Source organism: Monomorium pharaonis, chromosome 3 (genome assembly GCF_013373865.1).
Source record: "Monomorium pharaonis isolate MP-MQ-018 chromosome 3, ASM1337386v2, whole genome shotgun sequence".
Classification (NCBI taxonomy): domain Eukaryota; kingdom Metazoa; phylum Arthropoda; class Insecta; order Hymenoptera; family Formicidae; genus Monomorium; species Monomorium pharaonis.
Genome location: NC_050469.1, coordinates 24,374,159 through 24,400,646, shown reverse-complemented (window position 1 = coordinate 24,400,646; position 26,488 = coordinate 24,374,159). Strand labels below are relative to the sequence as shown.

General features: G+C 28.6%; 4 protein-coding genes across 7 annotated transcripts; 2 read left to right on the top strand and 2 right to left on the bottom strand.

Moving 5' to 3' along the window:
- Positions 1 to 480: 480 nt before the first annotated feature.
- On the top strand, positions 481 to 9,270 carry LOC105833712 (ras-related protein Rab-11A). 2 transcript variants are annotated; one of them, XM_012675653.3, is made up of 5 exons: positions 643 to 1,182; positions 3,408 to 3,603; positions 4,097 to 4,371; positions 5,563 to 5,719; positions 7,687 to 9,270. In XM_012675653.3, exons 1-4 carry the CDS (start codon positions 1,143 to 1,145, stop codon positions 5,697 to 5,699), a joined length of 648 nt encoding a protein of 215 aa, XP_012531107.1. In that variant the 5' UTR covers positions 643 to 1,142; the 3' UTR covers positions 5,700 to 5,719; positions 7,687 to 9,270. The 2 variants fall into 2 exon arrangements, with proteins under 2 accessions (XP_036140790.1, XP_012531107.1); XM_036284897.1 differs by lacking the exon at positions 7,687 to 9,270 and having other exon boundaries at positions 481 to 1,182; positions 5,563 to 5,961.
- Positions 9,271 to 9,696: 426 nt separating this feature from the next.
- LOC105833716 (vacuolar protein sorting-associated protein 72 homolog) lies at positions 9,697 to 12,418 on the bottom strand. Its single transcript, XM_012675659.3, has 7 exons — positions 12,240 to 12,418; positions 11,930 to 12,144; positions 11,620 to 11,837; positions 11,353 to 11,538; positions 10,538 to 10,754; positions 10,182 to 10,397; positions 9,697 to 10,031 (listed from the first exon to the last, which is right to left on the bottom strand). Exons 2-7 carry the CDS (start codon positions 12,061 to 12,063, stop codon positions 9,806 to 9,808), a joined length of 1,197 nt encoding a protein of 398 aa, XP_012531113.1. The 5' UTR covers positions 12,064 to 12,144; positions 12,240 to 12,418; the 3' UTR covers positions 9,697 to 9,805.
- A 92-nt stretch (positions 12,419 to 12,510) lies between these two features.
- Positions 12,511 to 19,251, top strand: LOC105833714 (beta-ureidopropionase). 3 transcript variants are annotated; one of them, XM_012675657.3, is made up of 6 exons: positions 12,511 to 12,592; positions 14,162 to 14,343; positions 15,381 to 15,625; positions 16,086 to 16,474; positions 17,486 to 17,803; positions 18,149 to 19,251. In XM_012675657.3, the coding sequence occupies exons 2-6, from the start codon at positions 14,222 to 14,224 to the stop codon at positions 18,236 to 18,238; spliced, it is 1,164 nt and encodes a 387-aa protein (XP_012531111.1). In that variant the 5' UTR covers positions 12,511 to 12,592; positions 14,162 to 14,221; the 3' UTR covers positions 18,239 to 19,251. The 3 variants fall into 3 exon arrangements, with proteins under 3 accessions (XP_012531111.1, XP_012531110.1, XP_012531109.1); XM_012675656.3 differs by lacking the exon at positions 12,511 to 12,592 and adding an exon at positions 12,599 to 12,810; XM_012675655.3 differs by lacking the exon at positions 12,511 to 12,592 and adding an exon at positions 12,599 to 12,927.
- Positions 19,252 to 19,776: 525 nt separating this feature from the next.
- Positions 19,777 to 26,443, bottom strand: LOC105828825 (peregrin). The gene is made up of 8 exons (XM_012667350.3): positions 25,786 to 26,443; positions 24,399 to 24,681; positions 23,319 to 24,162; positions 22,883 to 23,185; positions 22,300 to 22,474; positions 21,414 to 21,832; positions 20,828 to 21,199; positions 19,777 to 20,330 (listed from the first exon to the last, which is right to left on the bottom strand). Exons 1-8 carry the CDS (start codon positions 25,912 to 25,914, stop codon positions 20,150 to 20,152), a joined length of 2,706 nt encoding a protein of 901 aa, XP_012522804.1. The 5' UTR covers positions 25,915 to 26,443; the 3' UTR covers positions 19,777 to 20,149.
- Between the last annotated feature and the right edge of the window lie 45 nt (positions 26,444 to 26,488).

The following is a 26,488-nucleotide window of genomic DNA, read 5'->3' as shown; positions in this document are numbered from 1 at the left end:
GATAAATGTTTTGTGCTGTTTGAGACAAAAGTTATATCTTATATTTTATGAAAAATTAATATAACATTTATTAATTAAAACGTACTGTACTAACGTTGACAAAAACAAAAATTATACATGTATGTACAATATATTAAAAAATACCAATGTCTTGTTTGAAAATTCACTAAACAATCAAAAAATATTAAAAACTTATTTTAAAAAGTGCATGTAATCTCAAAAATCTTTAAATTTTAGGAGTCTAATCAGTTTATTACTTACGCAATTAACATTTGATGTCTTTTTTCTTTTTTTAAAATTCCCTCATTTTTGCGAGTTTATCTTTATCACGCTTCTTTTTTATCTTCTTTCAGCATATCTTATCGACGACGGCAAATTGTTATGAAATTCCGAAAGATGAAAGTAAACTTAGATGTCATTTCGCGTGTGCAAATCGCTGGCAAGCATCACAAACTCTCCACCAATTGTGATTGGTCCGGCGAAATCGCCGTTGGAAAATCGTCCACGTTCAAGTGGCAAAAATCGCGTGTAGATCATCGAGCAGGAAAAATAAGAAACGGAAATGCAAAGGGTGGAACCGAGAGCCTCGTTCTCTCCCTCTCGAGTGCGCGTTTATCATTCTTCTCTGACATTGTTTGCCCCGGGCGCGACGCGCCCTGGCTGGCATGGATTCCATTTTCAAGCGGCCGCGGGTCAAGCGCGCGCGCACGCGCGCGGAACGCGCATGCGTGCTTTCGTTAGGCCCTGGAGGGGCGTAGAAAGGAGGCCATATTGTACAGTTAAATTGAAAGAACGAAAATAATTGTATCTCTCGCTGTCGCGCCGATCGCTCGCGCCCGCACCGCTAGTTTCCGTTTCCCCTGTCAGCGTTTTCCTCCCGTTATTTAACGTTCGCGAGCGACGGCGGAGAACCCTCGTGCCGCCTTCGCGTCGCCGTGCCGTGCATCCGCGGCGGAGAAACCCCGTGAGAAACGAGAGAGAAAGAGCGCAGCAGCGAGCACATCGGGAGCCAATCGGCGGCTCCTCGGCCTCCTCTGCCCTTTGTATATAAGCCATACGTCGTCGCAGTAGCGCGGTCTCGCTACCCCGGGGGTAACCGACGTTGGCTCGTTGAGAGGTGCTTGTTGCTTGTTGCGGTCGAGATGGGCACTCGGGACGACGAATATGATTATTTATTTAAAGGTAAATCGCCACATTTCTCTCTCTTTTTCACACCCTCTCTTCCCCCGTCCTGCTCCTTCCCTCGTATCTCTGTATGACTGCTGCTATCTTTTTTTATTTTTACGGGAGCCATGCTCCACGATCGCTGCGGGTTTTCACCGCTGACGACGACGACGACGACGACGACGACGACGCGTACGTCACGCCGAACGTCATTTCGTGAACGGCGGCCGTGACGAGACGCGCGCGCGATGACATCAGATACGATGACCCACCATCGCACGGCGACGGCGACGGTTACGTCTCCCCGCGGGAGAGGGGAACGTCCTGTCACGATTCCTTAGGACGACCTCCTGGTCGACGGCTCGCCGATTCCGGTCTTCCTCCTCTTCCTCCTCCTCCGCCGCCACCTCTTCCTCTTCGATGCCCGCTCCCCACTGTCGCCTCTATCATTCGTTGTCTCCCCGCCTCCCCCCCCCCCCCCTCTGAACTCTTCTTTCCCCGCGCCGTGAAAAACGCCCGCGATTTATACATTACGTATGTAATGGAGCGCGATATATACACGTATCGAGTGTATACGATGGTGTTATAACAACTTTACCAATTGTACATACATAGGTCGTGTGAGGATTCGTGTCTATGCGTGTGGCATACATGAAATTTCTTTCGGCCTTGTCATTCCGCATCATCTGCACTTTCGTGGAACAGAGAAGGACAGAAAGCAAAGATGACTAAACTGCTATCAGCTCTTTCTCTCTCTCTCTCTCTCTCTCTCACTCTCTTGTTAGCTGTTGTATTTTTTCTTAATTTTTTAATGATAATCAATTTAATCTTAATCAATTACACATGGATTTGGAATTTATAAATCCATTTGATTATTCAGTTACTATTTCGTGGGATACCTCTATCAATTTGGTTGGTCCTGACCTTTGACTTTATGGTATAATGTAATCATGTACTTGGTCATTGTCACTGTTATGATCTGAACAGTGTTGCAGTAGACTGATAAGTTGGATTATTCATATTTTTATTTGGATACTTTTTTTTATAAGTATAATTTGTACACATAATCAACTTTATGAAATTCATTTTAAAGATAAGAATTAGATGTATAACAAAACTTGATTCTAAATTGTTGAAATAATTTTTCATTACAAATTTACTTTCAAATAAATAAGTAAACATGTATGAGCGCATGATATACATATGAATATGTGTGTGTATGTGTGTGTCATGTTTGTATTTTTTATTTTAATACACCTGATTTAATGAATAATAGAAATATGATAAAACTCTAATCTGAATTGAAATAATTATATTTTCATTATAAATATAGCTTTAAATGGATGAGGAAACATGCATGAACGTTATTTATACAAATATATATACATCATGTTTATATTTAACAAGAACAGATGTAGAGAGGGAGGTGAATGAAATCTCTGTCATGCTTTATTTTCTAATCTATATTTGAATAGAAATCTAGAAGAGTACCCATACTATACATATCCATATATACTATACATGCACATTATACATGACCATGATATGGCACTGATTCATTAATATATGATACAACCTTTTCAGTTTTATAGATAAAGAGCTTTATGCACCTGTTTATTGAATCATTACTTTTACAATTATTTTATGAAATATAACTTTATTTATATTTATTATATTATATTATTGATAATCTTTTTAATTATGACATTTATATCTTGATTTTAGAATATTGATCTTGGACAATCTTTTGACACTAATTAAACACTTTTATAATATAAAATTTTTTATGGAAAAGACTTAAGTTGAAAACAATTGTTTGAGATATTTAAAAAAAAATAGTGTGTACATATATATATAGTACATTGTGTGATAAAATATAAAATATAGTATAAAATTTATATTCAATATCAATTTATACATTCGAAAATAATATGAAACTCCAAAATTCTTTATTATTATTTCTAGATAGTGATAACAATTGTACAAGCTCTTAATAATTTAGAGCAGTTACAATTAAATATCTTTTATATATGCTACACTTGAGATGAGAAAGAAAGAGGGAGAGGGAGGGAGGGAGGGAGGGAGAGAGAGAGAGAGAGAGAGAGAGAGAGAGAGAGAGAACAACTATTACAAGAAATATCTATCTTCCAATTCTGTCAATTTAATTCAAAAATTTTTATCAATTTAAAAATTTAATTGTGTTATTTAAGCATTTGTCTAATTGATTCTGTTTGTCTTTTCAGTTGTTCTCATTGGAGATTCTGGAGTAGGAAAAAGTAATCTCCTATCCCGATTTACAAGAAATGAATTCAATTTGGAATCGAAATCTACCATTGGAGTTGAATTTGCAACGCGCAGTATACAAGTTGATGGTAAAACCATTAAAGCCCAAATATGGGATACAGCTGGGCAAGAGCGTTATCGTGCGATTACTTCTGCGTAAGTTTAAATTTCATGTATTTATTAAAATGTATAAAAATAATATAAATAACAGCTTTTTTATGTTGAATTATTTTAAATAATGTTATTAAGATACGTAATGACGTAATAGTATACGACAAGACAAATTGTATTTCTTAATGTTTTTATAAAAATATTAAAAAAAGAAAAAATTGTTCTCTAAATTAAATAATAAAATATTCAATTTTTAATTTTGTATAGAGTAATAGTTATAATGTTTAAATAATTATATTTAAATAGTCACGTAATTAAAATTTTTGAAGAATTAAAATTTTGATATTATATATTTAATATTTGTATATTATGATCCAATTGTGAATTTAATAGAAGAAAAATAAAAGTTATGCAACATTATCTATTTATAAATTTATGTAAATAAATAAAAAACTGAAGAAACTTATTTTACATGAAATTGGCATTTGTTATAAATTTGATATATGGCACACATATCTCAATAATCTTTATTTTTTAGGTATTACCGCGGAGCAGTTGGTGCACTACTCGTGTATGATATCGCGAAACACCTGACGTATGAAAACGTAGAAAGATGGTTACGAGAATTACGGGACCATGCTGATCAGAATATTGTGATCATGTTAGTGGGAAATAAGTCAGACTTGAGGCATCTGCGTGCTGTTCCGACTGATGAAGCTAAAGCGTTTGCCGAGAGGAACGGTTTGTCTTTCATCGAAACATCCGCTTTAGATTCTACTAATGTTGAGACAGCGTTTCAAAACATATTAACAGGTAACAGATATTTTCCACGATATATGTATTACATAGACTTAATTGTTTTCGAAACGGATTATAATTTATCCTATTTTTTTTACTCAAAACTAACTTTTAATCAATTTCTAATAAATTGAGACCTATTATACAATAAGAATTAGGGTCAAAATCAGGATCTATCATCTATAAAACAATTGCTTCTACACAGCTATGTATTAGTCAATGTATTGTCTTAAAACATATATTGATTATTAAACATTGTAGACATCACGGAATTGCAACTGTACACTAGCTAATATATTTGGATGTCTGTTTCTATGAAAATAATTACTTTCATACTTATTAATGTTATATGTGTGCAGTATTATATGTTATGGTTTTTTTTTAGTATTTTAGAATTAATTTTATTACATAAAATTTTATATTTTCACAAAAATTATTTATATACAAAGTATCTAGATTACTATTAAATCACTTTTAAAATAAGGGAAATCTGATCCTCTATTTATTGTACATTCGAATTACATGCAAAAAAAGAAACTTATTTTAAACTTTTTTTCTGAAAATATCTCTATTAATCTTTTATTAAAGTTTATTTAATTACACTTTCAAAATTATTTTAAGGTTAAATAAAAAATGGGCACAAAATGTTTCAAATAAAAGTTTTCATTTTTTTACGTATAATCTGAATCTGTAATAAAAGTATCATGGTACATTTAAAAAATTCAATATTTGGTTTGCATAGTTTATTTCAAGTCGAAATCAGAAGTTGAAAATATTATCAATAGAGTGATATATAATTTACTTATCAAAATTTTTGGCATTTTTTAATAAAAACTTTTAACTAACCACTTACCTTTATTTTGAAAGGGATGATTTTAGACGCCCTGTATTAACAAAATTATTTAATTCTATACAAACTTTTATTTGGTATGATATAGTAGAAATGATAATATTTCAATAAAATTAAAATTAAATGTTTTTATACAACATTTACATTGAAAATTATTGCAGTGTAATATTGTGACTATTTTTTAAATATCTAATATATATTAATATATATTAAGATTTTATTAAAATCAAGAATTTAATTGAAATCAATTTTGAAAAGTTTTGTCAGTGTTAAAGTTGAAATTAGTTATTGAATATTAAATTAAAATCACGAGTGATGCATTTTGTCACATTTAACAAAACTTTTTGTTTTTGCAGAAATCTACAGAATCGTATCGCAAAAACAAATACGAGATCCACCTGAAGGTGATACAATCCGGCCACAGAATGTAGAACAAATTGAAGTCAAACCAACGATGAATGCCGAGGGAATGCGTAAGCAGTGCTGCCAGTGACTCACCTTGTTGCTTAAAATGTGTGTACACGTATATACAGTATGAATATTACGGAAGTACAGTTGGGGATAATACCTAATTTCTAATGAAAAAAATTTCGTTTATGATGCAGTAAAAAGTTTCTGGAATGATCATTTGTATAATAGGATAGATTTAATTATAAGGAAAACACTGCGGTTAGTTTATTATTAATGTTAACTTGATTGTAAATTGAGTTAATTTTAACAATTATCAAAATTAAATATTACTAAAGACACTTCTATCACGTTTCTTTCATTCCAATAATTTATACTATTCTATATATTGTTAAAACCATGTTAAACTACTGAATTATTTATGTACATATAATTATTATCTTTTTATATATATTTAATTTTCTATTAAAACAATTGAAATATTTAAGTTTGTATCCTTCAAAAGATTGTGTTGCAGATTATCTAATTTATATAGGATATTGTAAAATGTCCTTTTAATTATATATTTCTTAATTAATTGATATTTTCTTGGGATGTCAATATTTTTCAAGTAAGTAATAATAGAAAATAAAAGGCATTTAATAAATCTTGGATGTAAGTAAGTAACAAAATGCTAGAGTGTTAAAGAACCATATGTTTTTTTAAATCTTATTTCTAATTAATATTTTTTTAAGAATTTTCAATAAATACATAATTTCGACTTTACTACAGAATCTAATTAAAGGGACATTTGATAGCTTTTTGGATATCCTATGCAATTAGATTAGATGTTTCATAATAATAGCCAAAAGCAGGTGATAAAAATAAAAGTGCTATTTGTGTTCAATGATGAATATATATTATAAATTATTATAATAATATACGTATTATAAATTATTTATAATAATATAACTTGCTGTGTGGCTATTAAATTAAATACTTGAAAATATCTAAATAAGCTAAAATATCGTTGCATTATTAAACTCTCAATAAATTAAATTTTCTGTATATGTAATAATCTCTCCATTAATATTATTGTCATGTTATATTCAAGAGTTTTAAATATATATATATATATATATATATATATATATGTCTTCAGTATTAAAAATTTTATACTTTTTTAATCTATAATATGAAATAACACTAATCTTATATATATAATAATTATAAAATAAATAAAAAATTCAATGAAAGAGAAAAGAGAGAACAAAATTGATATTAAGCATCGATAAAATGATTCATTGATATAATCTAAATGATTTCTGACGTCATTGTAAAGAAAGTTTACGTAAGCGTAGATGTGATTCTAAATAATTACGGAATTATGTAATATTTGTAGATTCTAAAAAGCACATCTATATCAATTCACAATATTAACAAATACACAAATAACAGACACGCATTTTTGTCTTAAATATAAAGAAAGAATACAACAAAAGGAGTGGACTTATTAATTTATATTACTTATAAATTTTTTTTATTTAATAATCCATGCTAATAAAGTGTACGAATTTTTCTATTAAAAAATTTTTCGGAGGTTAGGTTTCTAAACTACCTCATGCAATATTAGATATATTGTAGGTGTAACAATTTATTATGTTATACACATATTTCTAAATGTTTTGAACTTTTTAAAGATATAAAAATTTTTTGAAATTTTAAAGGTTTAAATTTCTATATGTATATATACAATATTATTTTAATTAAATTTATTATTTGTCTTATATATTAATAGAGACTACAATAATATTCATACATATTTATACATTAAAGTATATTTAAAGAGAATATAAAACACTACGAAAGATGTGTTAATATAATTCAAATCACTGGTAACAGAATTTTATATATATAATAGAAACATTACTTCTATCATATTTCTTCACGATTTTTTATAACGCTGTTTTTATTGAAAGTAAATATACAATAAATTAACTGGAATAATTAATAATCATTTATTAAGGACAACTTGAAATATTTATCAGTTATAATTTGAATAAGATAAAGAATTATGTAATTTTATTTTGCAGAAGCAGTCGTACGGAGAAGAAAAAAGTGGGAGTACTAGTTGGCGGTAGATTTAACAGGTGCATAGAACGAGAGTTAAGACTATGTGCGCAAGCATGTAATCTCGTATGTTAAAGGAGATTTTATCCAGACAGGACATCCATCAATACTTATACGAATATGCATTACATGTTCGTGGAAATAATCAAGTAAGGATAAACGATAAAAAAAGAAGATTGTAAGATTGCTGTAAGCGCACGTACATACGCACCATTCTGTCCGCGAAAAAGATCATCTTTACTCTCTCTGTTTGTCTCTCTATCTGTCACGATATAAATTATGTTATAATATAAATAAATGTTATACTGCTTCTTTGTAATACATATATAAATATATATATATATAAATATATATGTTTATATTTATATTTATATATTATATATTTGACTCTTCTGAACGCGTAGCGTGATTGTGAGTATGTGAACAGTTTACGATCGTATATGCAATGAAGTATCATGAATAAATACTATCATGCACTACATAGAAAAAAACAAATATTAATAAAAATATAGATATAATGGGCTTATACGAAATGATGAAAAAGACGGCGAAAAACTAATTTGAAATAGTTCTTTCTCGTTGCTCACTCTCAGCTCTTCGTAATAATAGTACTAGTCTGTACAAGCTTGGGCACTACATGCTTCGGAATTACTTTATTTTTACCTGGATATTTTCAAACTTCTTACCAGATAAAATTATATAAGAACTATAAAAAAAAGCTATATAGTAGGCATTTTTCTAAATCTTAAAAGATGTTGCTTTCTGTGTGGCTGTAATATATATAATATGTTATCGTTTCACAAGCTTTTATTGTATCCTAAATAAAATAGAGAGTGAGTAAGGCGTTGACAAAGTAAAGTATCTATTTCTCGATAGATCACATGAAAATCAATGGTTTGAAATTTATCACTTATAATAATCTTAGGAAGATTATTGAAAAAAGGCAAGATAATTAACGAAAGATAATTATAGTGCGTGCGTTTAACTTGATTTATAGTACGCATAATTTATATTATCGGGATATATATATATATATATATATGTGTATATAGATATATATATATATATAATCACGAACTATATATCCGTACGAATTGTACGATCTGAGAAATGATACGTTGTTTCTTGAAGCAATCTTAAAAATGGTAAGATAATCACAAGTATAATTACTATTTGATATAGCGGGCTTATTTGTATGGACATATACATACACACACACACACACAGACAGATGACTCAGAACTATAATGTGTATAAGCAATGTTAAAGTGACCATAGTTTTCTACAGGTATTTTTGATTTATTCTGTATTCTTAGGCCACAAGCTATACAAAACTTAGAAAAGGCAAATTTCTTTTAAACTAAGTAGAATAAATTTTATATAAATATATACACATACAGCTGAAAAATATGATTTACGATATAAGATTGTTTCATTCTCACTTAAATACAAAAAAGATATTATATCTATAATGTATAAAGATTATTAATAATGCCTTGTATTTCATTATTTTATTAATAAAATACCAAACTTGCTTTTAAGACAAATGATTATAATGTATCTCTCCACAAGTGTTTATAAATGTTTATATATTCTCCCATTTTTTGTTATGATAACACATTTATACATAATAAAAGAAAATGATTCCTTGTGAAATACAACCTGTTACCAGATGTAAAAAAGAAGTAATTGAATTTTATATATACAATTATTTTATGCAATATATAATATTGTACAATAATTAACAATCATTGAAATTATTTAATTATAACACATAAGATGTCAAAGTCAAAATTATAATACATGAAAAATATTTCTATACATGTATATATATATATATATACAAAATGTTCAGTTTTATAATTTATAATTTGTTTAAAACTTGTTATACGTTTATAGCGTTATAATTTATGTATTACAATTAATATTAAGATACCGTGCTAGAAAAAAAATTAAATATCTTATAAAGATAATTCTATTGTGCTTTTATTATAAATATATAATAAAATTAATTTTATATCGGGTCATAGGAATAACAAAACAGCTTATTTTTATTTTAAATTTGTTACAAAGAGACAAAGGTTATGAAGATACAGATGCTGATTCCAGACGAATAGTGTTTCTCTGAGAATTGCCATGATTTTTCTGCCGCCATTCAAGCCACCGCGATAGTTCTGGACTTTGAGAAGTGTCGTTAAGATCAGTCCGACCTTCTAACTGTTGATAATATGCTTCTCGAAGCAATCGAAAGGTCTGTACATTTTTATATGGTAATTGTGTCATAGGATCTAGATATTTAGCAGGCAACCTGTCAGATGATAAAGTTTTTTTGTTATAATATTAATATTAATTATTTGCTCGAAAATAATAAAATTTTAAAATGTGCAAATTTAAATATATAATAAAACGTTTTAGTATAAAAATTTAATATAATAAAATTTTAAATAGCATCTTTTACCGCGTAATTGCACATAGGGTCTTTAATGGTGGCCTTTGCTGTGTCGATTTCTTAAATACGTCTTGATATGATTGTTCATTTTCAAAAGTAATAAATGTGCGTTCATAAAATGTCCCAGTTTCTTCAGCATGAATATTTTTCCTTTTAGTTGTATGAGCGAGAACTACACATTCCTCTCTATTATCATCTTTTCCATCTGCCTTTGAATCTTTTTCGCTAAAATACAAATGAATGGAGTTAAATATTCATTAAATGCTTATTTTGAAGATTTTTTTATCTCTTCTTATTAATAACTCATCTTAATAAATCATCTTGTTAGTAACATTTATCTTCTTATTAATAAGAGAATAATGTACCTTTGCTGTTTTGGAGGGCTGTCGGAACTTGTGTTATCAGAATTTCCTTTTCTCTCATCATCACATTCAACATTGATCCTTTCATCTTCATCCACGTATGTTTCGGATAATTCCATGACTGGCATAGATAATGATTGATACCTGATCATTGGTCCAACATGCGTTTTTCTTACAGTCCTCGTAGTCTTTTTTTCATTTTCTAGTTTCTGATATTTTTCTGCAAGTGTAAAATAATTAAAGCTATTTATTGGGTACAATCGTAATATGGTTTATTTTTAACCCAGTTTTTAGAAAAGATGAATCTGTGTTAATCTCATTTTTTATTTTCTTATTTATATTTATTTTCTGTTCTTAGAGAAATATGCAAATAAAGAATATTGTTAAATATATTTTACAGAGTTGAAATATAGCTTGTTACTTGTAAAGAAGTTACAGTTAGAATCACTTTCTTCAGTCACTGTAACTTTTCTTTCTATAATATATATATATATATATATATATATATATATATATATATAATTAATTTAGTTAATATATTAAATGTATTTTAAAAAGTGAACACACTATACATAAAATAATGTAGCATATAAACCGAGTTGCATATCATAATTAAGATAATTTAATAATGTTAGAAATGTAAAATTCTTTTATTTTAAATAGCAAAGCATAAACATTGTTGTTCATAAATATGCAAAAAATTAATGCTAAAAGTTGCTAATTTGTAATGGTAATTAATTACTTTATGAGAAAGAAAAACTAACTAGTACTTCTAAAAGTACTTTTTCTAAACCTGTTTTTTTATTTTGTATATATACCTAATGATTTCATGTTAAGTTCTTCCGTTTGCAACGCTTCTTCCAGCAATTCTTCCTGAGTGGGCTTCCATATATCATACCTCACAACTTTTATTTTCCGTCTTTTATCCTCCTCATTTCTCTCACGCAAACGTTTTTGCGTAGCTGCTGACTTTGCAGCAGTGGAACGGCGTATTGATTTTCTTTCTGAATGAAAAATTCTTTATGAAATATAATAGTGAACATATTGGGGAAAAAAATTTATGTTGAAATATTTGCATTGCAAACCTATGCTGTCTATCAGCATTTTTTCATGTTTAGGTTTTATCTTCTTCTCCTTAGGTGTCGACTGTGCATGCAATGTGGCAGGTTTAGGCTCCTTGTATGCTTTCGTTACTAATCTGCGTTTTTTCTTTGGTCCCTCTTGCTCGGTATCAGAAACTGGCTCGTCATTCTCATCAATACTAAAATCTGAGTCCACCTCATCTTCCGCTTCATCTTCTTCCCTAAAATTCAACCATTTATGTACTTTTTTTTACCTGTGAGTTCTGTAAACGTTACATAAATATATAGTGAAAGTATTATGAAAGCCACAAACATATAATCATGATCCTGTTCCACCTCGTCGAAGCCACCGTATGTAGTTTTGTAAAAATCATCTTCCTCCTCTTCATTCAACAATCTTGCCATTTTATTGCCAGCATTTGTACGCTTTTCTCTCGTCGCAGCCATTGTTGTGATACTTTCTGGCCAACTTTCAAAACAACGTAATACGTACTTATACGTTATACGTTATCTAATTATGTTTTACACCTGGAAATGAAACAAAATACAAAAACATTAGATTATTTTATTGTTAATCAATTCTACCTTCACTGTTGAACGAGGTTAGCAATGTAAATTAAAACCTTCAGTCTAGGAGTACTCAGTCCTACTTTTGATCTTTCTTTCACTTAGTTCGTACACAATGCAGTATTGATTTATCATGTGTTAAAAAATTCACGAATAATTAAATTCATTAATTCACTTGTTTTATTCGACATGAGCAGTAACCAACTCTGACAAGTATCTCTCGATGCATTCTTTCAATCGCGGAAACCAAACTGCATTATCGTAACACGGTACAGTGGTACACCAGTTACAAGACATTCGATGTTTCTGCCATCTTACGATTTGAACAAAAATTTCGAAATTCTCGGTGACGGTGGACATGATTATTTTTCTGATCATATGTTCTCACAGGCATTCATATGTGTGATAGGTATAGTCTTCATATAGCGTGCAGATAAGATAAGCGCGCGCGATAATAAACTGTGCGTTATAAAAGTTGGAGTTATGTTTAAAAAATGTACTTTTAATTGTTATGTGATAAATCGTGTTTTCTTCAATTAATGCTCAGTTTCATATTAAATAATTCTAATAAATTACACATGTTTCCTTGTGTATAATAAAAAGTCAATCAATTGCAATAGCCAACAGGTCTATATAATTGATTTAGATTATGTAACTCTAATTCTACAGAAACATATGCGCTTTCTCGCATTCTCTAATTCTACAAGAACATATGCACATTATGATTACAGCCTTGGTCAAAAAGTATTAAGCAGAATTAGGCATTTATGCATAAAATATAAATAATCTACATTATGTACAGGGTTTGTTTTAAATTTTAAGATTACATTATCTATGGGAATATTATTATTTACATATTATTTATGTATGTTGTATTTAGATAAATAATGTTTTACAATATAAAATATAAGTTGAATAATACAAAACAAAAAAAGTTGTTAATATTTGACCTTATTGATAAAATAAAAACACATAAAATAAAACATATATTAAATTTTCATAATTTCTGGTAAAATTTAAATTTTTTATAATCCATAAGATTATTATTGTTTACATAGATGGCATGTGGTAGATTACATAGAATTTATATTATATATATATATATATATATATATATATATATATACATAAAATGTTATTTGTTATATATAACATCTAATCCTGATTACAAATGTAGGAATGTAAATTATATAAATTATTTTATGTGTGTTATCTATAAATATAATAATTATAGATGATCATAGAAGATTCAGATTTGATTAGAAATAATAAAAATAATATGTTATTTTTAATTTTTAATATTTTTATCTTATTAATACTCTAAAGTCAGATGTTAACAATTTTATAACTTTATTTTTTCTTATTCAGTAACTCAATTTATAATAAGTTACATTTTACTTGTATTTACATGGAAAAGATTTGTAAACAATGTAAACAATACATGAATAATCCTTGCAAATGTAATCTTAAAATTTGTAGCACAACTTTGGAATTAGGCACCTATAATTTTTATTTATCTGCAATTCTTTTAACCATATTATTTTCTATTGTTTTCTGCCGTATAAATTTCTTGAAATAAAAGAAAATTCACAAATTTCTGTTCAAAATTTTTTTTAGTTCAAAATATTTTAAAAATTATAGATACCCTTTCTCCTAATATTTTTGGTCAAGTTGTATAAGTAATAAAGTTGTATCTTCTTTGAAATACATTCACATTGTACATAATTCTCCAACACACCTCACTATTATATATATATAATAATATTATATATAAAAATAAATTTGAATAAAACGAGTTTGCTGTTCTATTAAGACGATACAATTTTATAATACATGTTATATTCTGTACTATAATATCATAAAATTAACTAAAAATTTTATTATTTAAATCAATAATAATGTGATACAAATGTTTTTAGGATCTTTCAGATATTTCTTGTCTCATGTTGTTTAATCTTGTTTTTTACTGTTTTGATAGATACAGTGGAGATACAGGCGTTATCACGTTTACTTCGAGAGAACCTCGAATTTCAAGATTATGCAGTCAAACATGCAGCAATCCAACACGATGACTGAAACTGTGGAACAAATTTTAGAAAAATTTATACCAGAGGAGAAATTGGCTGATGTAAAACGCGTTTTATATGGACATGCATTTAAGTAAGAATATTACATAATATATTTAACAAATATATTGTCTTTTTATGTATGTACAGTTTATGAAAACATATTTTTTTCATTTAAATTGATTAAAAAGAAAATATTATATTTTATTAAAGTAGAGATAAATACATGCATCTGTTTACAACTTTTATTTTATTACCAATTTTGAATTGTAATTGTTTAGAACTATGCAATAATGACAGCAAAAGAAATTATATAATCTAGAATGTGTAATACCTAATGAAAGCATAGAAGTACATAAAATAAGTATGTAAAATAAAGAATAAAAGTATATAAAATAAAGTTTTTAGTAGAATATAGTTTGGTAAAATACACATTTAAAAATAATGTATAGGTTTATTTTTAAATAAAAAACCGAATGACTTGTGGAAAGAAGTAAATCTGGATGAAAAAGTAAGCCCAGCTAATTAGATTATACTAAGTCGAATGATAATATTTTGTATCTAATTCTAATAATAATATATGAACATATAAAAATTTTTTTTAATACTTTCTTTTTAAGATATTCAAGTATCTCAATTTAAATGCCATACTTTACTTCTCTACATGTTTTGTTCCTTGTTTTTATTATTAGAATAAGGCAAATAAACATGCTCATTCAACTTATAGGATATTTGTAAAGTCTGTCTCCATTCTTTATATTTCAGAAACAATTTTTATTTAAACGTAATATTTTTAAAAATAGTTGTCAAGCACCAAATCTACTTTATAAAATTTGTGTCATTTTACTTTTGGATGAGTTCCATGAGAGTAATAATGACCATAAATACTGTTTAAAAAAAAAACGTAATTTAAGAAAACGTAGTTTAAAGAAACTAAAAAACGCAATGCTCTTTTATATTACTTTTTAATAAAATTTAAATATCAAATAGAGAAAAGTATGATTTTTTAAATGAAATAAATGACTTCTGTTACCATTTTCCCAGGAAAGATATACAATATGATTTTGTTTTGTCTTTGTGTACTTATCCTTTAACCAGTACATTATTCTTATTCTTTCATGTTATTCTTAGACCATTAGATATATCACAAGAAGATGAACATTTTCAAATAAGTGGATGGCAGACGATTAGTCAGATCAAAGAAGAGCTTCGTCTCCCACGTCTAGTTCGTGTTGGATTGGTACAGCACAGTATAGTAACAAAAACAACAGAACCTATTCAAACTCAACGAGATTTAATACATCAAAAAATTAAATCTATTATTGTACAAGCAGCTCAATATCAAGTTAATATTTTATGTCTCCAAGAAGCATGGAGTACGTGAGATCCATTTATGTATAATTTATATAGTTATAAAGTTACAAGATTATTCAAAATGACTGCAAGAGTTTCAGGAATAGTTTGTAGTATGCATTTAACATTATTATAGCTGAACATGAGGTGAATAAGGAAATGCTTGGGCCCGTCTTCAGAATGTACTTATTAATTATAAAATTAAGATGTTAGCGCGTTTTATCGCCATTCCATCTTTACCGTTCATTAGACATAAAACAAGGATAAAAGGACAAATAACAAAAAAGCCAATATTTTTAATAAGCACGTTCTGAATATAAGCTTTAAGGTTTATTTTATTTTAAGAATATTCTTATCGATAACAACATATTGCACAGATCGAAAATAATAGCGTAATATAAAAACTGTCTCATAATTATATGTGATTAACAAATTTTTATAAGGAATTTTGTCAGTCACTATAATTGATCTGACCTCTTGCAGCTATGCCATTCGCTTTTTGTACAAGAGAAAAATATCCGTGGTGCGAGTTTGCAGAGGATGCCGAAACTGGACCTACGACTATGTTCTTATCTAATCTCGCTAAGAAATATAATATGGTAATAATATCGCCAATACTGGAGAGAGATTCTGCCGATGGAGATACCATCTGGAATACCAGCGTAGTAATCAACACGAATGGTGCAGTTCTTGGAAAACATAGGAAGAATCATATTCCCCGTATTGGGGATTTTAACGAATCCACTTACTACATGGAGGGTAATACAGGACACCCGGTATTCGACACTCCTTTTGCACGTATCGCGATTAATATATGTTACGGACGTCATCATCCATTAAACTGGTTGATGTTTGGCTTGAATGGGGCGGAGGTGAGTCACAGATCATAAGGAATCATAATAATAATAATAATTTAATCTCCTTATTCCTTTAATAAAATTTAGTGCTATCTATATACTTTTATATTTTTTATATTATTAATTTATATATATATTTTTTACAGTTATACCTTTGTACATATATTCGTTTTCCAAATTCTTTATCTTTATTCCTCTCTAACAAGCCTAAAAAAATAGTCCTATTCTGTATTTATTTTTTCACATTGCACTTACTAAATATTTATTCTTATTGTTCCTATCTCTTTTTTTTACCTAAACATTTTTCCTCTTATCTTAAGCTTTTTAAAATATTTTCTGTTTCTCCATTTTCTTTTCCCTTTTTCTCTTTTTAAATTCATTTTCTTTCTCTTTATTTCTCTTAGTTTCCTTAATACCTTACTTTCAGTTATATCTAAATTCTCTCATATCCTATTTATAATCTTTTCCTTATAATTTCCTAGTTTTATAAACCAATCCTTTGTTTATTTAAACATAAAAGTGAGAGAACCAATATGAGAGAGTTAATATAATTTACCCTTACTTTTTATGTTTACATAATGCTATTTTTACCTTTGCCAGAAAAAATGTGATTCTAGTACCTTTTCTTCAATCAATTGTTAACTTGCTCCATATTTTCGTATCTTAATTTTGTTAGTGCTTTATCCCCTTTACTCATAAAAAAATTTTTTTTTCAAATATGTTAGTGTTTTCTACCTTTTATTTCTATCTCTTTATATTTTATATTATATCTCATTCTCTTAAAATTTTACTATCTTCTCATTGCTTCCGTCCTTTTTCTTCTTTATTAATTCTATCTCCAACTTATCCTTTTCGCTCTTTTTCATCTTCATTGCCTCTAGATCATATTTTGGCGTGCAATACTATTTTTTATACAATCTTATTTTCCTTAGAAAATTTTATTTTATTGTAATTTTTTTTTAATTTACGACGTACTTGATATCTCATCCAAAGTTTCTCAATCATATAATCTCCTTTATATTTCAGATTGTTTTTAATCCGTCCGCAACTGTTCAGGGGTTGTCGGAACATTTATGGCCAATCGAAGCAAGATGCGCCGCAATAGCAAATAATTATTACACTTGTGCTATCAATCGTGTAGGAACTGAACTTTTTAAAAATGAATTTACCTCTGGTGATGGAAATCCAGCGCATCACGACTTTGGATTATTTTATGGCTCTAGTTATATTACTGCCCCCGATGGTTCGCGAACTCCAGGTCTAAGTCGTCACAAAGACGGACTACTTATTGGAGAATTGGATCTCAATATATGTCGACATATGAAAGATATATGGGGATTTAGAGTGAGTGTTTTATGTTCTTATTATTCGTTTTATGTCAAATAAAATTATAAGTAATTATGGCACTAATTGAATACATCGACTTGTTTAATTGAAGACGAAACGTTTAAAAATAAAATAATGTAAATATTTTAAAAATAGACAATTAGTTTGCAGAATAAAAATAAATACATTAATTAATTTGAAAAAATAAATTAATGGAAATAAGAAAGATTTGAATGCTTTATTGAGATATGATCGGTGAGAAGTACTTTATTGAATGCTTCAAAAATTGTTCATTTTCTAATCATTAAAAAATTATGAATTTTATTATTTTACTTTTTACATTCTGTTTATTAAATTTTTCAGATGACACAAAGACTTGACATGTATGCTAAAGAACTTGCTGAATATGTTGCAAAGCGGAATGAGATAAAAAATAAAAATTGTATTGATTAATATTACTATAAAATATTATTACACTGATTCAGATTTTGATTTATTGATCAAAATTTATATAAAGGTTTGTAATTAAGAGATTAATAAGTTTAACTTAACAAGTTCTTAAACTTATAAATTTTTATAAATTCATAATCAATCATGTTTTTTATCTTAACTATATCGCCATTAATGTAATAATTATAATGCGAGATCTTTAATTTTCATGTTTTATGAATAAAATTTAATTTAGTAGTATATTTTAAACTCTAGCAATGGGATTCTGAAACTTTTAACGTTAATATACTAACAGTGTCAATATACTATCGTTGCGCAGATATTATATATGTACGATTAAAAAACTGGCAACAACAAAGCAACAATACTGTTTAAGAGTTTGCAGACTTAATACAACTATCTAAGGTTTTAAAGTATAATATATATTAATACTGAATTTTTTAGGATTAGTGAAATTTATATTTTTCTATAACGTAATTTATTCCATATTTCCGTTATAACAAAACTCATATATATATATAAATTGCATAAAAAGAAAATTACATATTTCACTTTGTTGTGTGACTTAATAAGATTTGCAAATTTTTAATTTATAAAACTTGCAAAAAACAATTTTGATTGTCTTGGATTTTGGTCTTTCTTTGGTGAAATTGGTTGTAACTGTTATAATTATGTGTTATAATTATCAAATCAAAATCTTTATAAGCACACATCACATAGACACGTGTGCACACATAAAATCAGAAATTTGTACATATTATTGTGTTTTATAAAAAATTAAAGGGTGTATACTTGAATGAATACTTTAAAACCTATATAGTAACGCACGCAACACACAAATATTATATAAGTAAATCACATTTATTATGTATTTAAAATCTCATGATTTTTATTATAAAAAACTAATTTAGAACATTATTAAAATAATGATAAAATATTTCTATAAAAATGCTGTAGCAAATAAATAACAATTTCCATTAGCAACTTTGCGCTCATGGAGACTTTTGATAAGTAAATTAAGAATTGTAGCACTTCAGTTTCCGTCTAATTCCGAAAGCCAAAATCCATAAGAATTATGTAGTCTTTTTGTATAAAGTTTCTATTGGTCTAAAAATCTTATAAGTAAAATTATAATAACATTTTATACAATGTTAATATTTAAAATCTAGTTCTCCACTCTTTCTCTTTTTTGTTTTGATAAATTAATATAATAAACGTTTATTATAAATTAATTTTTTTTATATTTTATCTATTAAAAACATGGCGGTTTTTTATAAAAATGTGAAATATTAATTATTAAGAAAAAATGTTATTAATTTAAATGTTTAAATGAAGGATTAAAAACTATAAATAATATGAATTATATATATACTATCTTTCAATTTGATATTAATGATTTATAGGAATATATATATATATATATATATAATTTCATAATAATATTAGCACTACCGCTAAACATCAGAATTGTCAAATAAAGATTTGGAAACATTTTGGATATATATTTTACAAAAAAATTATAAGAATAAATTAATAAATAATAAATTAATAATAAATATAAATTCGAAATTAATTACAATTGTGTTTCTTGTTTTATGTGCGCGTGGTGTATATAACATGTAATGTTAAAAATACAATACTTTTTGAAACTTATAAATGTCAGTTTTACTTTTTGAAAGATAATAAAACAATTAGAATTGTGAAGAACCGTAGCGGTATTCTAAAACTTTTGATTATTATTTGTATATATTACTAAGAAAATTATTTCAATATTTAATCCTTGTTCCAATTATTCAAGTCTTAGACTATATATTTTGTATAAATACATGTTTATAATTATATACTTTATATAATTCATGATTTATTTAGAAAGATTTAAAAATTACTTATTCTATTCTTTATATATTGTACAATTTATCCAGTAGATGTATTATCTAATACCGCGTTGTGTGTTTGTCTGCGGTAGTGCAAAGCTTCTTGATAAGCTTTCTTTACGGCTTTTCTGTCCGTAGGTTTACGTGATTCGATTAATTTTGCTTCGTCTACTTCCTGTGATACTCCAAGTTTTTCTAATTTTTCACCTGGCAACCATTGCCTGAAAAATATTTATGTTTTTATTAATAATAATGTTTTTATTCGCAAAAATTTCTTTTATAAAATTGAAAAATATTTTGCAACAATGCAGAGTGTATTTTTTTGTTTCGAAATTAACAATTTTATTATATCATATATGTTTTATGTATTAAACTTATATACGTATAACATCTTGTATTGTACACAATAAATTTTTGTTGAAAGTATTAAAATTCTATCAAAATTTATTTTCAATTTTATAATTTTTAACAGATATTTTTTAATCAACAATGTGTATTAAGTATATCAATGACTAAATAAATAATATATGCGTTAAGAACTAAAGCTATCACATGTATAAAAATTCATGACATATGACAATAGTCATAACCGTAAAACTATAAGCATATTAATCAATCACAGCCAAATGTTTTAGAACGTAATTTTGACTGCGGTTGGTCGACTTGCTTACGGTCTTACAATCAAGATTAAAAATGTTGTATGTGTAATGACTCTTACCATGTGCGTTTTGTATCAAAAAAAAGCACAAGAAAAACTGGATCTTTATAATTATTTCCAAGTGCCAGAACGTCATCAGGCGGTGCTGGAATCGGTACTCCTTTATGTATAGTGCCCCGAGGTGTATTAGGATCAATGATCAGAGCCGGATACCACGGATATCCACGACATTTAGCCCATACAAGCTGTAAAGCTTCTAAGCCGCTACCTGCATTTGTCTGCTTATTCTCGTTTTCTTTTTTTGTATCAGTAATTTCTTGTCGTTGCTTTTCTTCTTCTGGCCCAGGAGTAGTAGATCTACTCGTGGGACAACTACTACAACTTGACGATTGGCTTTCTCCCTCACCCACGTCACTGTCCATTGTCCCACTCCTAGAAATATTGGTTGTGTACGCAACATTTTTGTATTATAAACATTTGAATGTTATTGCATTAATTGTAAGCCAAAAAAGTATTATTCAATTATCTTAATACATATTCTTATTTCATTTAATTACATCAAACATAAATATTTTATAAGTACATATATTTGTTATAAACATTTATGCATTTGTATATTGAGTGAAACTGACTACATCGTTATTACCTATATACTTTAAAACTATCACTTTGCTTCTTTTTATCATCCTCTGGAAGAAATGTTTGGCCACTTTTAGCATTACGCGCTCTAGCTTTGCGAGTGAATAATACTGCTGTTCTTCTATTTACACCACCTCCGCCAATCTCCTTCTCACTAGACTGCGATTCCGTTTCTACGCGATTACGATTTGATCTTTCTCTCTTCCTAGATTTAGTACCGACTTGTTCAGATTCAGAGACTGGTTCAAGATCAGAGTAATCTTTGCGAATCTGTTCTATTAAAACTCCTCCTTGTTCTTTCATTTTCATTCCTGCTCGATAAAACATAGTATCTTTGCGATTATATGCTAGACAATTATTGACCATTAAATTGAAATCGCCCTCAAAACTCGCGATTGAATCATACTCTTGCTTTTCTAATTTTGTCTGTAATAAAAAATATATAGTTATGATTTATATTTTCATCAGGTGGATAGATTTGCGAAGTAAGGAAAGATTGCTGAAACTACACTACTTTTTACATAAAAAGAAAACTTTAATCCTATTATAATTCTAACAATATGTGATTACAAATTACTAAAACCTAGGTCATTTTTCTTATCTTTTCTATAATTCAACTGCAAAATCAAAAAATAGCTACAATATCACATTTTTCTATGAATGTAAATAACAATTCCTACCGTGGTTAACGTACTGTACCTTGAATGTGATAGTACTATAAAACATGATAGTACTATATAGCTTTAAAATAATTTTATAGAAATTGTACAACTGATTCAATCTTTAAGTAAAGTGGTAAAGTACGATTTAGAAGCCAATGCAATTTTAACCTTTTTTATATTTTAACAAGTATAAATAAGTGGACAAACATAATGTAAAAATATTATTATTACCTGCATAGTAGACAAATCCATAGGATGTGATACTATTTCTAGATAATCCGGAACTTCTTTAATATTAACTGGTTGCCCAAATACATCATTTGTATCTTTTGCCTTTATAGCTTCTAACAAAGCACGTAAAACACTTTCCAATGGCCGCAATTTGAGCCATAGACATTTTTCCTTTCTGTAATCAATTTTTCTCAAAATTAACATTTTTTAAAAATATTTTATAAGTATTTCATGTATAAACTGACATTATAAAAAATAATTTTGAAAATTTAAAGATCTCTTTTTCAAAAAGTTTTTTAAAGTAAAGTGATAGAACTACAGTTTTCTATTATTCTATTTCATAAGCTAATTCTTAAAAAATTCTGTAAAAATTTTTTTGATTTTTATCATAATACAGTAGCCTGTATTCAGAACGCGCTTATAATGTTAGCACGCTTTTTTGTCATTCTTTCTTGTCATTCTTTCTTATCACGTTCATTAGATTTAATAAAGATACAAAAGTGCGCTAACATCTTTATAAGCACATATTTTGAATATGAGTTGATATCTTTATCATTCGAAATATGTCGTGTAGTATACTAACACTTTGAATAGTTCCTTTTTTAATTTTTCACGTTTCCGTACTAATTCACACAACAATCGCGCACGTTCCAAATCTTGACGTAGACTTTGCCAATATTTAAGCTGTAGATTCATCTCTTCTCGCGTTTCGCCATCATGTGTTGGGGAAGAAAGGTGTTCTACGAGTGGAGGTGGTCTAGATTGCGGATGAGAACTTTGTAATCTTCTAAGAAGTGGAACACCATTTCTATATTGCCGCTTCAATGTCCAATAGGCAATAAGGCGTTGTATCAATTGACTTCTTTTTGGTATTCCTTCTGCTAGACTGATGAAAATAATTATATTATGTTTAAATCTAATAATCCATTAAAACATTCCTTTATTACACAGATTAATTGTGTCAAACTTAAAATTTGCCATTATTATCATATAGAAATAAAAATGATTTTATTATGTACCTAGCAATTTCTCTAATTCTCTCAGGCGGTATGGTAGGAATGGAAATAACAGGTGCTGATGAACTTTTCTTATTAGCTATCGCTCTTCTTCGCGCATCTACAGGATTCGTCGAAGGTTGATAATCAACAGGTGTATGTGTCTCGCAATAAGCTGTTTTTTGCACTAACATTGGTTCACCATTAGCAGGCTGCACCGTTCTCATGCGCATGCAGAGACCAGCTTGTTGAGCACAAGTCACATGAAAAGCAGCATAACAGTTGCTCTTGTGACACTGAATGCACGCACCGTTTCCCTTGCGTTTACAGACACAGCAAGTCAGCTTCCAACGAGCTGGCGGTATACTCTCTATACTGTCGATGGGTTCCAAGAACACAGTATTAGCAAATCTTACTTCTGGTATCCATAGAGCGCATACCACATGAGCCCATGTCGAAGGGCGATCTGTCTGTTTGAAAGCACCACCTCTGTTCGGGCAGAGAACGCAATCGACAGCTCTGGATGGACTCTGTAGACACCTTCTACATAACCATTGTCCCTCAGGTATGTACGGTACACCATAACAATCTTGATGGACAGCAAGATTACACATATCACAAAACAGAATTGCATTACTATTTTGACATTCTCCATCCATGCAGATGCAACAGACGGCGTCTTCATCTGCAGCAACGCCACCCCCGCCGTTACTTTGTTGCTGGAAATATGATTCTTTTTCCAGTCTATCCATTAAAAGTTCAAATGTATCGGGCTCCAACGCAGGTGTCAATCCAGAAGCTAGTCTTCTTTCGTTCACAATAGATAGCCATGCAGTGTCTTCTTCGTCTAAATCATATTCCACTTCACCTGTCAAAATAATATTTCAAATGGTACTTTTTGAGACTATATAATAATAATATAGAAAACAAAAATTCATATTAAAGAATTTAATATAACATTTATAACACAAATATACAATATATATATGGTATATATTGAAGGCATTAAATTATATTAAAATAGGGATATTTTCAAGTTGATCTTTATGAGAGTCTTACCCTACATATTATAATATTACATATAAATTGAAAAATGTATTTTACCATCAAGTTCTTCACCACTGCGCTCCATAAACCTAATATAAGAATTCGGAAGTGGTTCAGCCTCTCCTAATTGATTCTCATAGCCTTCTATTTCCTTAATTGTGGCAGTAGGTAAAGAGTTAAGCACATTCTTATCTTCCTTTTCCTTTTCAATTGACGCTGCATTACTTTTTTGCATTTTCTCATCAAACATACTTGAATCCATGGAAATTATAGGAATTGCATCTGAGATTGATAACTTAATTGCTTTGTTTCCATCTTCTTTTTCTCCTATGGGATTTACCTTTAAATATTAAAATATATTATCAATGCAAATAATTGTATAAATCATAGTTAAAAATATATTAAATGGCTAATTCAAGATATTTGATCAATTATTGATATAATGCCTGAATCAATATATAGATAAAGTGAACTAGACTGAGTAGAAAAGTCCTTTTCCATTTTACAATTGGCATAATGATTAATGAAATTAATTTTAAAGAACTATAAATGAAAATGAAGATACTAATTTAAAAAAATATTAAAAAGATATATTATTGCATCAATTACAAAATGGTAAAAGACTTTTTGGGATTAGTTTAATCTGCTTTATTCATATCAAAGTTGCTCTATCTAATTCTCAAACATTTTACGTAAAAATATAAGTTGCTATTTAGTGATTTATGCACTTCTACTACACAAATAACATATAAAATGGTACAAACATATATTTTTATTATTAAAATAAATCAAATAATTGAAATTGATAGATTTAATCCATCCAACTTGAACTTTTAAAATTTTATCATCGGAATGCTTGAAATTATTTTGTAGGAGAGAATAGAAAAATGTTACACATAAGTATTTCCTATAAAAAGTTATTTTAAACATAATGAAACAAAGGATAAAGTTAAAGTTGAACATCTTATCAGTAAAGGATTGATTTGTATAAATAATATTATCACCGCATTAAAAAAAATGTTTATTTGCATTGTAGCACCTTCAGCTTTCCAATAGCACTTCAATATCATTAAGTGATTTTAAAGAAACAAAATTATATACATTTACTTGAGATACAAATCCTATATGAAAAATGTCAAACTTTAGTTGATAAAAATTTTAAAAAATTATTCTAAAATTTTGTATACATCTTAGTTAAACATAATTGTATCAAATAACATTAATATTTGAAGTATCAGATAATACACACTGCTTCAATAAAGGTATGCCACTAAAATAAATTGCCCACTGTGCTACATTTCTCTATTCTCTTCTATATATCTTGAAAGCTAATTCGACATTCTATCTGTTTTCACTTTAGATTTTGTTTACAGTAAAGAGAAAATGATATATTTCTAGAAAAAGAACAAGTTAAATTAATAATCAAGCACATGCTTATCCATACCAAAACAAACTTTGCTGCCTCCTGACTGCTAAGCGTCTCCGCGTTCATAGGACTCGCGCTTTCGTTAGGTACCCCTATTCTGTTCCTCCCTATCTTCTTGTTCTTCTTGTTAGATTGCGGCGTGTTCATCTTCGTTTCAATTGATAAACTCACGTATTATTCGTTCACATTAACCGATGCCGCAACTGGACGAAAGTACGTCGTTTTGATTAACCTTACCGTGCAGCCGCAAGGCTCAAGGTAAGGTGCATGGATGCCAGTAACAATTGGATTTATACGATCGGTCGTGGTACACGAAGAGTTATCCCTTTAGTCGGGAACCCAGGATGTCGATCCTTTCCTGTGAAGAACATAGCGTACACAAAAACCTACGAAGAGTCGGCGAGGAGACAGTCGGCGACGGCGAGAAAATGCAAGAGTCGGTATCGAACAGTACCGAATTTGAATGCACGATTGGGGATTACACGAATCACATAATTTAGTGAAAATTACAAAACTAAACAAATTTACTAGGTAATGACCAATAAGATTAGGTTTGTTTGCGCCGTTTGTACTTTTTGCACTCACTATCTTTGCTTTTCCTCTCTCTTTTCAACGCCCGAATAAATATATTTATCTCATTTTAAATGCACTTTATTGTCGTTTTCGACCGGTACTGAATTAACCCGTCTCAGGTTCTTTTCCTCTGCAGAGATACACACTT